This window comes from Ovis canadensis, chromosome 24 (genome assembly GCF_042477335.2).
Source record: "Ovis canadensis isolate MfBH-ARS-UI-01 breed Bighorn chromosome 24, ARS-UI_OviCan_v2, whole genome shotgun sequence".
In the NCBI taxonomy this organism is placed as follows: domain Eukaryota; kingdom Metazoa; phylum Chordata; class Mammalia; order Artiodactyla; family Bovidae; genus Ovis; species Ovis canadensis.
This window is the reverse complement of record NC_091268.1, coordinates 40,252,864-40,267,513: the sequence shown is the minus strand read 5'-3', so window position 1 is coordinate 40,267,513 and position 14,650 is coordinate 40,252,864. Positions and strand designations below refer to the sequence as shown.

General features: G+C 57.0%; 1 protein-coding gene across 1 annotated transcript in view; it reads left to right on the top strand.

Moving 5' to 3' along the window:
- Positions 1-14,650, top strand: part of GTF3C1 (general transcription factor IIIC subunit 1) — a 79,523-nt gene that overhangs the window by 60,765 nt on the left and 4,108 nt on the right. The window contains exons 26-34 of the mRNA XM_069570401.1: positions 559-640; positions 3,113-3,225; positions 4,738-4,800; positions 6,936-7,029; positions 9,412-9,584; positions 10,407-10,694; positions 11,314-11,573; positions 12,916-13,196; positions 13,954-14,488. Coding sequence (XP_069426502.1) covers positions 559-640; positions 3,113-3,225; positions 4,738-4,800; positions 6,936-7,029; positions 9,412-9,584; positions 10,407-10,694; positions 11,314-11,573; positions 12,916-13,196; positions 13,954-14,488 — 1,889 coding nt within the window. The remainder of the gene's footprint in view (positions 1-558; positions 641-3,112; positions 3,226-4,737; positions 4,801-6,935; positions 7,030-9,411; positions 9,585-10,406; positions 10,695-11,313; positions 11,574-12,915; positions 13,197-13,953; positions 14,489-14,650) is intronic.

Here is a 14,650-nt window from a genome sequence, read left to right as displayed (position 1 = left end):
TCTGACCCTTGGCCTCTGTGTGACCTCGGGGGCAGGGGATCCCTGCAGCTCGCCAAGCCATGAAATGGAATGATAGCCTCTACCTTGCAAGCTCCTTATGAGGGTCAGAAGTGCCCAGCTCCCAGGAGCTCAGCAAACACTGGTTGTCCTTCCCTCTGTTTCCTGGTGGGCAGGTCAGGCTGTCCTGTCACCATGGAGATATGAAGATGGGTGTGGTGGACAAAAGCTGATGGAGGAACCCGGAGCTCTTAATACCAACCCCTGGGGCCTGTTTTTAAGTTTATGATACACTTCCACGTAGATCTTTCCCAGAGTCCTGGCCAAACCCCTGTGAGGGGCAGGAGGGTGGGAGCTTGGAGAAGCTGAGGTGTGATGTGTAAGCAGTAACAGGCTGACCCGAAATCCTTCATTTTTGAAAGCCGTGTGATCACCCAGCAGGCACACAAGCTGGCCACACTCCATGATTAGCTGACACCAGCAGCGTTAGAAATCTTCGGTGGTTCTGTACGTGGGCATGGTTGCAGTGCCCAGACTTCCCTGTGGTCCTTTTGCCTACAGGGTCTGCCTCGCCGAGGTGTACCAGGATAAGGCGCTTGTCGGGGAGTTCCTGAGTCGGAAAGGTGACTACGGAAACCCAAAGGTGGGTGCCGTGCGGCAGCTGGGGCAGCCTGCCCTGAGGCAGGGGTTTCTAGGTTTCCAGACCCAGAGGTCTGGTCCTCTGGGTCCCATGGTGCCTCTGCCGGCCTTGCAGACCTGGGCTTTTCCCGTGCTCATCTGGGAAATTGACTTGTCAGGTTTTTGGCTGTGAACCTGTCTTGATCTGGCTCCAGCATCAGTTTTTTAAAGACGATTAGAATTTGGCTTGCCTCTTGGCAACGCTGCTGTGCCTTGGGTCTATTTTGTTAAGAAAGTAGGGCAGCTCTTCAGAAATTACAAACAGCTACACTTCCGGAACAGAGAAGGCAACGGCACCCCACTCCAGTACTCTTGCCTAGAAAATCCCATGGACGGAGGAGCCTGGTAGGCTGCAGTCCATGGGGTCGCTAAGAATCGGACACGACTGAGCGATTTCACTTTCACCTTCATGCATTGGAGAAGGAAATGGCAACCCACTCCAGTGTTCTTGCCTGGAGAATCCCAGGGCCGGGGGAACCTGGTGGGCTGCTGTCTGTGGGGTCGCACAGAGTAGGACACGACTGAAGTGACTTAGCAGCAGCAGCAACAGACTTCCAGAAAGCTCACAGATAGGCGATGAGTTTTCTTTCTGAGTTTTCTGTGGGTAGGGCTGGGCAGGGACTGACCAGGAAGGAAGCTGTGTTTCCAGACCCAGACTCCCCTGCCACGTGGCTCACAGTCTGCTTACCCCCAATTCGTTGAGCTGGCACTGGACTCTGCTGTGTGTGTGTGTCCAGCCTTGGCGCCAGCCGAGGCCAGTGAGTCAGGCAGAGAAGTAAGTGGACACCGCAGAACAGTGCAGCCACCCCACCAGAGAGCACGGGCTGCTGAGGTCACAGGGGGAGAGTTAGGAGTGCTTCTGATGCAACCTAGACAGCATATTAGAAAGCAGAGACATTACTTTGTCAACAAAGGTCCATCTAGTCAAGGCTATGGTTTTTCCAGTGGTCATGTATGGATGTGAGAGTTGGACTGTGAAGAAAGCTGAGCACAGAAGAATTGATGCTTTTGAACTGTGGTGTTGGAGAAGACTCTTGAGAGTCCCTTGGACTGCAAGGAGATCCAACCAGTCCATCCTAAAGGAGATCAGTCCTGGGTGTTCATTGGAAGGACTGATGTTGAAGCTGAAACTCCAGTACTTTGGCCACCTGATGCAAAGAGCTGACTCATTTGCAAAGACCCTGATGCTGGGAAAGATTGAGGGTGGGAGGAGAAGGGGATGACAGAGGATGGGATGGTTGCGTGGCATCTCTGACTCAATGGACATGAGTCTGGGTAAACTCCGGGAGTCGGTGATGGACACGGAGGCCTGGTGTGCTGTGGTTCATGGGGTCGCAAAGGGTTGGACACGACTGAGCGGCTGAACTGAACTGAACTGCCTGATGCAAGTGACCAAAGAAAAGCTAACACTGGGCTAAGCAGCCAGGAAGCAGGCTGTCCACATGGGTGCAGCAGAGCAGAAACGTCTTCAGGGTCCCAGGTCCATTCTGTCGCTCACTCCCCATCCCCGGGGGTCAGCTTTCCGTCTTCACGCTGGTCACCTCATGGCTGCCAGGTAGCTGTTGAAGCTGACATCTCACAACAGAGTCCCAAGGCAGGAAGAAGTGGGGAGAGGGCCCTTGTGTCAAGGGAGGAGGGGACAGCCGTCTCCAGAAGATCCGTCCTGACTCACCCCTGAGGCTGGGCAGGCTGCCTGCCCACTCCACGTAGGGGCTGGCTCCACCACTCAGGAAGAATGGGATGAAGGAAGTAGGTGACCGTCTGTTATCACACGGGGCCTTTTGGGTGTGTCACCCCTGAGCCCAGACCATAGAGACCAGGGACCAGCCGAGGAAAGGCAGAGAAGGTAGAGGGGCGAGGTGCCCTGTGGGAGGGCCGCAGCAAGAGGCATCGGGAAAGAGCCTGACCCTGCCCTGGAGCCCTGGGCGCCGGCTGGCAGGGTGACAGGCTGGGTTTGCCGGCCTCACCATGGAGGAGGAGTCAGAGGCACGAGCCTGGGGTGGCGAGGAGGTGAGGGACCACGCTGTGATCCGGGTCTGGTCTTGGATGGACATGGGGTGGGTACAGGGAGGAGGGGCTGGCTTGGGGCTCAAGGCTGAATGTGGGAGTGGAGGCCGACGTGAGTCCAGGTGAGTCGCAGAGGAGGGAGGGAGGTGATGAGGGGACACAGGCCTGCTGATGGAGGGATGTGTTTGGGGCTTGGGGGCAAGCGCTGGCGGTACAGGCATAAGGCTTGCCACCTCCAGAGTGGTGAGCACCTGGCACCTTCCCGGTGGTCTCAGGGGCTGGGGAGAGGGCACAGGAGACAGCGTTTCTGTCTGGGTTTCTGGGGGTGCGCTGCCCCGGGTGGCTGCTCCAGGATTTTCGAAGTGTGTCTTAGTGAAGCCTCCCTTCAAGGAGAAAGAGGGCTTAAGGTCTCACTCTCTCACGGCGACAGGTTTGTGCCAGCGAGTTTAAAGAATTCGTGGCAAAGCTTAGAGAGAAGTTCAGCTCAGCCCTGAAGAATCCAAACCTTGAAATCCCAGACACGCTCGAGGAGCTGTTTGCCAGGTAAGGCTCCTCCAGGAAGGTTCTGTGTGGTCTTGGGGCAGGAGGGTGCGTCACAGCGACAGGTGTGTCCCCCACCAGCCGTCCACCTGGCCCGGCAGCGAACCCTGTGCTCCTCTGACCGCACCTCTCGTCTCCTCTCTGGGGGACTTGAAACTGGGGAGACACCGCCATCCCCTGCACCCCACAGGGCGCTCCCTTCCGTTCCGGCGCAGCCCCACTCTGGCTTACTTCGGGCTTGCTCAGATATTGGAGTGCTTTTGTCAAGATTGCTTATTTTATGCACAAGGAAACCTTGAGATGTACGAAGCTTCCCAAGGTCACGGTGCTAGTACGCCCCAGGCCAGGATTTGAGCTTAGGTGGGTCTGACCCCCGAGCAGCTGCTCTTTCCAGCTCCAGCCCCGGGCACCTGGAGAGGAACCCGCTTGAGCTTCCCAGAACCTGTGCAGTTTTAAAATTGTGAGTGCTGTTGAACCAGGCCTGTTTCTGCTGCCTCATCTGGACGTGAACCCCTTCTCCTCTCTATCTTCATCAGCATAGTCCCTGTGGCCACTGTGTTTCCAAACTTCTTCCTCTAGAGACGAAGTCCATCTGTCAGGTCCCACTGTGAGCCAGAGGAAAGAAAAAAAGTTCCGGCTGTAACAGCTGACCACTAGATTTGATCTTGAGCATTCTGGCAGGCAAAGTAAAAGAGAAAAATGGTCCCAAATATTTTCTCGTTTGACTAAAACCAGTTCACATTCTTCTGAAAAGGTGTTTTGTCTTATTGCTAAATTTTAGGAAGAATTTACTATTGCAAAGATGAATTTTGACTTTAGTGTTGTAGAAACCAAAGACATGACTTACAAATAAATAACCGTGGGTTTTTTCGTAGAGTTCTGTGATTTATGTTTATTTGCTTGGTCCAAACACAGTGAGACGGTATTATATGGACCTCGGGGGACTTCCCTGGCAGCCCAGTAGTTGAGACTTTACGCTTCCAGCGCAGGGCCGCAGGTTCCATCCCCGGTTGGGGAATTAAGATGCCACATGCCACATGGTGTGGCCCCCCAAATTTTTTTAATTTAAAAATTGCATGGAGCTCAGAAAAACAGATGGGGAGATAACGTGTAACATGATCCCCTGATACAGCTCCTACCCTGTGAGGTTATTTATTCCCAGGCTCCTTTCTCTGCTTGTTGGTCATCGTGATGAGCCCACAGCTGTCTTCCTCCTCCGGTAACAGTTAACAGTCACTGTTTGCAAGTTAACATATCTCCTTATTGCCTCGAGATGGTCAGTGATCGAGCATTCCTCATTTCCCCGACCCTCATTCTTACAACACGCTCATTCATTGGGCAGAACGCAGTGTTTTCTCATTTTAATTTACACGTATGAGTTTGAATTTTAGGGAGTTTACCAATTACTGTTTTCCAGTGTTTAGGCGATCGGTAGCCATCTCACTCGAGCATCGCCTTGGCTCAGGAAGGTCAGCTGGGCTCCCTTGACAAGCGCTTCTTCTGTTTCCTACGCAGGTACCGAGTTTTGGTGATTGGGGACAGAAAAGATCAGACCATGAAAGAGGATGAGCTTAAGAGGCAAGTACTGGCAGGCCCGAAGCTCTCCAGGGGCTCAGTGCTAAGGAGGCTGCCTGCCAGGGCAGGAGACTCCTGTTTGATCCCTGGGCCAGGAACATCCCCTGGAGAAGGGCATGGCAACCCACTCTAGTACTCTTGCCTGGAGAATCCCGTGGACGGAGGGGCCTGGTGGCCACAGTCCACGGGGTCGCAGGGTGGCCATGACTGAGGGACTAAAGACCAGCAGCAACCAACAGGCCCGGCACCCTTTGCCTGCAGCCTCCCTGGGTTGCCTGCAGCCTGGCTCAGGGATCGGCTAGGGCCCAATCTAGCCTGGCGCCTCTTTCTGGAAATCCAGTGTTATTGGAACACAGCCTCGCCCGTTCCATGTGTGGTCAGCGCTGCTTTCAGGGTGGAACCTCAGAGCTGAGGGGCTGCAGCGGAAACCATGGGGCCCATGGATACTAAATTATGTGGCCCTTCATGGGAAAAGCAGGCCGACCCCTCACCTCGCCTGTCACCAGCCCCACCTGAGGACGGGTTGGAGAAGGGCTGTGAACTCCTAGCCCATGAACTTCCCAAGGAAAATTCAGGTTAGAAAACTCCGACTTTTGTTTCCATCTTGGATAATCAATATTTGATTTTTAGCTCTGTATTGAGTGAAAAGCCTATTCTCATTGGAGAAACAGTTGTTTAAAATTGGATGAAAAATATACGTGGCTGAATCTCTTTGCTGTTTACCTATCACAGCATTGCTAATTGACTGTGTCGTTCTTGTTCAGTCGGTAAATCGTGTCCAACTCTTACCAGCCCCACGGACTGCAGCACACCAGGCTTCTCTGTCCTTCACCATCTCCCCGAGTTTGCTCAAACTTATGTCCGTTGAGTTGATGATGCCATCCAACCATCTCATCCTATACTCCAATAAAAAGTAAAAAGTTTAAAAAATAATATAAACAAACTTGGGTTAAAAAAAAAAAAGAAGCAGTAACCACCCGTGTTTGTTGTCATGAAAACCTGTTCCTAGGTTATGTCACCCCTTACCCACTAGAATAAAACTTTTTCCCTTCGAAAATGGACCAGTCAGTAAGGGGTAAAAACCACCATTCATTCCTTTCGTTTGGGTTTGTGACTAGTGGGAACATTTGTATCACTGTCAGGAGATTGGAAGGATTTTTTGAGGTGGAATCTACCAGCAGGATGAGCAGTGGCTCGTGGCCCGTGGGCTCACATGGCCCTGTCCGCTCCCCTCGTCTCACGTGGCCCGTGGGCTCACATGGCCCTGTCCGCTCCCCTCGTCTCACGTGGCCCGTGGGCTCACGTGGCCCCCCATTTCATGTGGCCCTATTGCACCCACCCCCCATCTCATGTGGCCCTGTCGCCCTCCCGCCCCCCATCTCACGTGGCCCTGTTGCCCCCACCCCCCATCTCACGTGGCCCTGTTGCCCCCCATCCCCCATCTCACGTGGCCCTGTTGCCCCCACCCCCATCTCACGTGGCCGTTTCCCCTGCCCCCACCCCCCATCTCACGTGGCCCTGTTGCCCCCACCCCCATCTCACGTGGCCCTGTTGCCTCCACCCCCATCTCACGTGGCCCTGTTGCCCCCACCCCCATCTCACGTGGCCCTGTTGCCCCCCATCCCCCATCTCACGTGGCCCTGTTGCCCCCACCCCCATCTCACGTGGCCCTGTTGCCCCCCATCCCCCATCTCACGTGGCCCTGTTGCCCTCCCGCCCCTCATCTCACGTGGCCCTGTTGCCCTCCCGCCCCCCATCTCACGTGTCCCTGTTGCCCTCTCGCCCCCCATCTCACGTGGCCCTGTTGCCCCCTGCCCCCCATTTCACGTGGCCGTTTCCCCTGCCCCCCATCTCACGTGGCCATATTGCCCCCCATCTCACGTGGCCCTGTTGCCCCCGCCCCCCATCACACGTGGCCCTGTCGCCCCCCCGCCCCCATCTCACATGGCCCTGTCACCCCCCCATCTTACGTGGCCCTGTTGCTCCCGCCCCCAATCTCACATGCCCTGTCACCCCCTGCCCCCCATCTCACGTGGCCCTTTGCCCCTCCCCCGCCCCCCATCTCACGTGGCCCTGTCGCCTCTCCCCCGCCCCCCATCTCACGTGGCCCTGTTGCCCGCCCCGCCCGTCTCTTGCAGCGTGGACGACATCCACTTCCTGGTGCTCCAGAACCTGATCCAGAGCACGCTGGCCCTCTCGGACAGACAGATGGAGATCTGCCAGTCGTTCCAGGTGGGTGTTGGGGACACAGCTTGGCAGCAGCGTCCCAGGACTTGGGGCCCTTCCCAGGCTGGGGGCCCATGAGGTTTCTCCTCCTTCTCTTCTTACCTATGAGGTTTCAGGGCCCTGATTGCCCCCCGAGGCTCCAGCCAAAGCTTCATTCATCTTTGTTTGTTTGTTTGGTTTTGCCACATGGCTAGCAGGATTTAGTAGTTCCCTGACCAAGGATTGAACCTGGGCCACTGCAGTGAAAGGGCTGAGTCCTCATCACTGGGCTGCCAGGGAAGACGCCCCCCCACCCCGCCCATTCACTGAAGTATGGGCACGGGATCTGGTGACCTCCAAAATCCCTCCCAGGGCTGAGGTTTTGAATCTAACGTTGAAGGCAGCCGATTAGGCAGAAGGAGAAATGAGCCATGACAGAAGAGCTGAGAAGCTAACTGGGCTGCATAGCCTATCTTTTCAATTATAGTGGACAAGCGCCAGCGTATTCTGATTGTTAGAAAATGTCACCCGGTGGGAAAGCTGCCTTTCTGCGGGCATCGAGTCTTACACATCTCCTGAGAACATACTAGAAGTGGGATGCTGCTTGGATCGTAGTTGAATGAGGATGAAGGAGAAGGCAGGTCTCCTTAACCCTGTGCTGAGCCTGGGAAAGGGGTGGGATTAGTACTTTATAGGTGTGAAAACTTGGCTCAGAGAAGTTAAAAAGTCCGTGACCAAGATCCCAGGGCTCGTTCATCAAACCTGAGTCTGTGTGGCTCCGAGGCCCCAGCGGAGAGGAGTCTGCTCCCCGAGCCCGTGCTTGCTTTTCCCTTTTTCTGGCTGTGCTGGGTCATCATTCCTGCGTGGCCTTTCTCTAGTTGCAGTGAATACGCTGCTCACTGCAGCGGCCTCTCGTTGCGGAGCACAGGCTCCAGGATGCCTGGGCTTCAGTAGTTGCGGCGCGTGGGCCCAGCCCTTGTGGCTCCCGGGCCCTGGAGCACAGGCTCAACAGTGGGGGCTCACGGGCTTAGTTGCTCTGAAGCGTGTGAAATCTTCCCGGACCAGGGATCAAACCCGTGTCTCCTGCATTACCTCTGAGCCACCAGAGAAGCCCTTCTCTTGTTTTTAATGATCACAAAAGTGCATTCCAAGTAGAGTTTATCTACGTTTGTATTTAATCTTGCAACCTAAAACTCAGCTCCTACAGCTTACATGACCAAGTCAAGCCAGTTTGGAACCTGAAGGAAGAAGTTAGAGAACAAAGGGCTGGTGGTGTTTCTTATCCCGCTGATGTGTTTAGATGGATGCTGTCCCAAACTTTAGGGTGTCTCAGAGTCAACTGGAGAGCTCTTATAGCACATGGACCCCAGGTCCCACCCCCAGAGACCGTAGACCGGAGTGGAGGGGGCAGGACCCTGACAAGCTCTTCTGCCCGGTAGGAGTTAGAGCTGGCACAACCTCAGGGGTGGGTCCAACCACCTGTTACACGAGAAAGTCCAGCCCCCAGGGTACAGCAGGAGCCTGGTCCCTGCGTCCCAGTGGGGCCTTGTCCCAGCCTCACTTTTCCTTCCTCCAGCTCTATTTCCAGGTGTGGCTTGGACTATAACAATGGTGCCAAAGGGCTGTCACTCTCCCTGACTTTCCCAGGGCATGGAAAGACATGAGAGAGGGCACCTGACCCCAAGCAGGATGCAGAACCTTTCTCCAGGGACCCCCACCTGTGGCAGCAAGGAGTGGGAGGTCACAGGAATGAGGTTAGGGAATTCTTTGAGGGTCCAGTGTTAGAACTGGGTGGTCCCCTGGCATAGGGAAGCCACCAGGGCTTTGGAGGCAGGGAAGGACATGTGGTCCGATGTAGGCATAAAAGGGCTACATTGCCTGCCGTGCAGAGCAGTCAGAGGTGGGGGCAGGGAGCCCTAGGTAGAAGCCGGAAGAGCAGGTAGTCACAGGCAGAAGCGACGTGGCATGACCCAGACAGACGGTGGCTATAGGTGGCACAGCTTGGATGTTTCTGGAACATACTCAGAGTAGATCAGCCCCAGCAGGTCTTCCAATGGCTCAGGTGGGAGCTGAAGGATACCCGGTATCAGAGATGATTCTGCGTCGGCTCCCAGCGTCCATACATCCAGAGAAGTAGGCGCCTGCTTTTCCGCCTGCCTGTCCTCTGCACTCTCTAAGGGGATGTGCTGGTGGGTCAAGGTTGACCATGGGGCTGTGGGCTTCTTCTGGGCTCTCCCTCACTGCACCCCAAGTGTCTGTTCTGGCCTCGCAGCCTCTCCCAACCCCCGTCCCCCCTCATCAGCAGCCTTCCTCCATGGACGATCAGCCATGGCGTCTGTGTATCCACTTCCCATCCCCACGCCCTGCTGGCTGGAGAGCCCCACTCACGCCTGGCCTGCTGTGTTGCAGACCTTCCGCCTGTACCGGGACTACAAGGAACAGGTCCTGGTGAAGGCCTTCGTGGACTACCAGCGGAGGAGCCTAGTCAACCGGCGCCGCGTCAACCACACGCTGGGCCCCAAGAAAAACCGCGCTCTGCCCTTCGCGCCCATGTCCTACCAGTTGTCCCAGGCCTACCACAGGTGAGCAGGGAGGGCGGGGCCTGTCAGCGGAGGGAGCGCAGGTGAGCGGAAGTGACGGGTGTCCCTCTTCATCAGCGGGCAGGGCAGCCTGGGCCCTTTGTGGCCTCTTGTGCGAGACCCAGCCTCCGGGAGCAGGTTTCTCATCAGCGCCCGTCCTTCCTTGTCTGGGAATTAGGTTCATGCCGGCGGTCTCTCATAAGGGGGCATTTACCAGTTTTGCTGGTAGTTTGTTTCCTTTTTTTCGCATCAGGTTGGGTGAAATGAGTGTCCAGCGATTAGACCGGCTAAAAGTGCACCCTCCTGGTTGGGTGTGATCTCAGTCCCTAGTCCCACAGCTCAGAGCTGTACCAGGCCGCCTGCCCCGTGCGCTGACACACTTCCTTTGGAAGCCATCATGTTCAGACCTGGTTTGTGGCTCATAAGCAAGAGGGTGTTGTTGCAAGGAACGAAAGCCACCCCTCTGCACAGAGGCGAGGGCTTGTGTGCAGGCGCCGAGTGGAAACAGGCTGAACACACGAGGGGTCCAGGGCTCGCCGTGTAAAGGTGATGACACAACGCACGTTCACCTTCCCCAGTTCAGCACCGAGGGGCCTAGAGTGTTGGCTCGGGTGAAGAGTCACAGCGCCTCCTTGAAGGCGCCCCAGGGAGCGGCCTCACGGAACCTGCAGTGCAGCGCCTTGGTCTGAGATGGAAAGAGGGCTTCCAGGGAGAAGCCGGCGTGCTCAGTGTGGGCGGCCGGTTGGAAGCGCCCGCGGCCCGTCCGCCCCCAGGCCTCCGGCACCCCAAGCTCAGAAAGGCCCTGCCCTTCTCGTCCTATCTTAGGATTTTCACGTGGCGGTTTCCGAGCACTGTCTGCACAGAATCGTTCCAGTTCTTCAGCAGACTCTTGGCTGCGGGCAAGCGGGACCAGGCCGATCACTTCTCCTTCAAAGACCAGAACTGTGGCGAGCCCGCGAGCGACCTGGTGGCGTTCTCTTTGGACGGCCCGGGAGGAAACTGCGTGACCGCCCTGATCCTTTTCTCCCTGGGCCTTGTTTCCGTGGACGTCAGGATCCCAGAACAGATCGTCGTGGTGGACAGCTCCATGGTGGAGAACGAGGTCATTAAGAGGTGAGGGCCACAGGCACTGTCACTTGCCCTCAGGCTGGTTGTCTGTCGTTTTCTTTGCTCACTCATTCTCGTTTTTATTCACTCAACAAACACATTTCTCTGCCTTGTGCTTGGCATCATGTGGCCCAAGACAGCAGGGTCTCGGCAGTGGTTCCCAGGAGCTCACGGGTCTGTGAACCAGGAATTCCAGTGCAGCGCCTCCTGATGGTGCCTCTAGGCACCAGGGGAACCACAGGAGGGATTGGCTAGGCTGGGCCAAAGAGAAGGGCCTAGAACAGTGTGGCCAGGAGGGATGGGGAGGCAGAGAAGAGGGACCATTCCTTGAGGGCTTGAGAGCTGAAATGGGGTTTAGTGGACAAATGGGTGTCTTTTGGACAGAAACCTGGAAGGGTTTCCAGGCAGAAGGACCAGCCCTTGCAAAGACACAGGTGTAGGGAGTGGGGAGGGAGTGTGGGAAGGTGGGCAAGGTGGGTAATCTGGACACCAGTCCGTGCTGACCTGACCTCAGCCAGACGCCATGGGGCGTCCAGGGCCAGAGCATCACTCCCTGAGGGGGCAGCAGGACCAGCAGAGAAGGCCCTGCCGGGCTCCAGCACCCAGGTCCATTGTCTGCTCCCAGCCTAGGCAAGGACAGCACCTTGGAAGAGGACGAGGACGAAGAGGAAGACCTGGACGAAGGCTCGGGGGCCAAGCGCCGGAGCATCGAGGTGAAAGCCCACCAGGCCTCCCACACCAACTACCTGCTGATGAAGGGCTACTGTGTCCCCGGCATCGTCAGCAACCGCAACCTCAACCCCAACGACAACATTGTGGTGAACTCCTGCCTGGTCAAGTTCCGCCTGCGCTGCACCCCAAAGCCCACCAGGCTTGCGCTTGTGGGTGAGCGCCGCCCCCGCCCACCCCAAGGCCCAGACCCCCAGCTCGTGGCCAGGCTCCCAGGGCTGCCTGGGGAAGCCACCGCTGACCTAGCCAAAGGGAAAAGCAAAGGAAAACCCCTCCTGTCCTTAGCAGCCAAGCCGGGGTGAGGAGGGCAGTGGAGGGTGGGCATGCGGCCCGAGTTGCCTGCTTGTTTGCAGGGAGCCCTGGGCTGTGCGTACTGTGGTTAGCGCTCAGCATGGTCTTTTTTACTGAAGTCTTTTGACCCCTTGCTGTGAAAGCTGAGTATTCATTACCTCTTATCTCCTTTTTTCCAATTTTTACACGTTTTTGAGTTCTTGTATTGATTGCCTCTGAAACGTTAATGACTTACTTCCACCTCCGTTTCCCGCACCCTTGGTATCAGGCAGTCTCTCCTCGCTGCACATATAATGAGAGTGCTAGGGCCTCGTCCCTGCCCTTCTCACCCTTCCCTTTCCCAGCCTGTCTGACTCACCTTCGTTTTCACGAGTTGAGGAGTTTACTCTTTTGTAGCTAGGTGGTTTATTTTTGGCTGCACTGCGTCTGCATTGCTCGGTGCGGGCTTTCTCTGGTTGTGGTGCTGCGGCTCCTCGTTGTGGTGGTGTCTCTTGTTGCAGAGCACAGGCTCCAGGGTACAGGCTCAGGAGCTGAGGTGCACAGGCTTAGCTGCTCCACAGCACGTGGAATCCACCTGGACCAGGGATCGAACCCGTGTCCCCTGCATTGGCAGGCAGATTCTTATCCACTGGACCGCCATCTAGTTTCGTAACCACGATCAGTATCCCACACTGTGTCAGGAGCTTGGCCTGGGCGAAAATGTGGCAACCTGAGGCTTGTGGTCTTAGCAGAGATACCTTATCCAGGAAGTACCAGAAACCAGCCCTGGCAGGTGTGAGCAAAAGTGGGGATTTATGGAGAAGTCCCAGGGTATCTCAGACGGTCTCAGAAGCCGTGAACATGTGAGCATCAGGAAGGGTGGGCCCGAGGCAGCCAGAGTGGAGGACCGCCCCCCCACCCCCGCTCCTTCAGAGCTACTGGGCTGTGTTCTGAGGCCCCAGCACCCCCTTTTCCCCTTCACTGTGAGTTGTGAGCAGGAGAACCAATGGCCCAAGGGATCAAGTTGGTTGCAGTCAAGGGCCCAGAGGCATGTATCAGGAACCTGACTGCCAGGGGCCCAGCCGTGTCCACCCAGAAAGCGACCCTTTGACTTTTGCAAAACAGTGAATCCATGTTGGCGTGCACCTGCCTTGGCATTGCTTGTGCACTAGTCTGGGGAGGGGAGGGAGCTTTTCAGGGCTGATGCTCGTCCTCTCGGTCTCCACAGACCCTTCTCTGGAGGAGCTGACGGTGGGGCCCTCCTGCCTCCCTGACACCTTCACACGGCTGATAAACAGCCCAGAGGACACGTGCAGCTTGGAGGAGTTCGTCCACCAGGTGGCGCTGTCTGGGTACCAGCCCGGAGACGTGTTTGCCGCCCTGGAGATCCAGGAGGCCGTTGCAGCGGCCGGTTGCTTTGGGGTGGACCAGCTGGAGCTGAGCAAACAGTTCTTCGCCTTGGCCAGGACAGACAGTGAGCGCACCAGGACCTTCACAGACTACGTCCAGGTGAGCTATGCTCTCAGGTAGCCTGCAGAAGCAAAAGCCGGAGTCGCAACTCCTGGGCCAGAGGCACGCTGTGGGTGGGCTTGGTTCAGGGCGTGCCGAATTTTTTTTTCAAAAGTTGAATTGGTTGTCAACATTGAAGATTGCCTAAAACTCTAGCTTCTCCTGAAAGTTAGAAGGTCCGTCCGTTCACTCTGGGCCCTGTTTCTTCAGCAGAGCTAGCTAGAGCCTCCCCCCACCCAAGCCTTGGGCCTCGTCCTCCCCCAGCTGTCTGCTGTCTCCAGACTCCCTGCCACTGGTCCACAGTCTCACTGCCTTGTTAGTGCAAGTCCGTGTGCCCAGTGCACAGTAAGGCCAGACAGAATGAATCAACAGGGTTTGGAGCAGAGAAAAGTTAATTGCAGGGCCACACCAGAAGACAGCCGCTCATGCCTTAACACCCCTGAGCTCCTTGAAGGGTTTTAGCAAAGCATTTTTAAAGGGCAGGTGAGGGAGGGGCATCACGGGGTGTGCGTTTTTGCAGAAGCACTTGGCCATCAGCGTGTTGAGTCTGGGAGGAGCTGGCTGGGCAGAAGGAGACTGGTAAGATTGCATCAGCTTTGAGGGTGCAGCTGTGGCTCCAAGAAGCTGAGGCAGAGTCACCTGCCCTAAGGAGGTGGCCTGGCCACTGGCTCAGGACACTTAAAACACTCAGGCAGGGGAAACGAGCCCCAGTGACCCTGGGGCTCCCTGCAGATCCCTTTGTCTCCCCCTTTCCTAGGACCTCTTAGAGCACCAGCAGGTGCTGGAAGTCGGCGGGAACACCGCCCGCCTGGTGGCCGTGGCCAACGCACAGCCCTGGCTCCTGCACTCAGTGCGGCTGAAAGACAGAGAGGGGGGTGCTGACCTTCAAAGGGACGACCCCCGGGCCGGGCCCCCCGAGGGGCCCTCCAACGAGGACAGCCCCGCAGAGAGGCAGGCCCCGCCCTCTCAGAGCCCCCAGAGCGCCAAGAGGCGTGGCAGCTGGGCCAGCGCTGACGCGACCAGCCAGGGCGGGGGTGCTGACCCCAAGAGCGCCCCGGAGCCCCCCGCAAAGAGGCCCACACTCCAGGACATACGCTCGGCCCCCAGCCCAGGGCCCAGAGCAGAAGAGGAGCTGGGGACTCTGGCGCCTGCCCTGCTCGCGGCTCCTGAGGACGGGGGTGCATCGGAAGCCGGGCCGGGGGACCAAGAGGGTGTTGAGGTGCCCAGCTTCCCAGGCCAGGAGCAGCTGAGCTGTCAGGCCCAGGTTCCGGAGGCCCCTGAAGACCCCAGAGGTACCAAAGCCTGTCCCCACCCCGCCTTCCCCCACCCGCCCCTTCTCTATCGGGGCCTGAAGGGCCCACACCACCTTCCTCAAGACCAGGAGCCTGCTATTGCCACAGAGGGGGCTTTCCGTCAGCTTTCCTTGGCCCCGACTTTGAGTGGGAGGCTCTTGC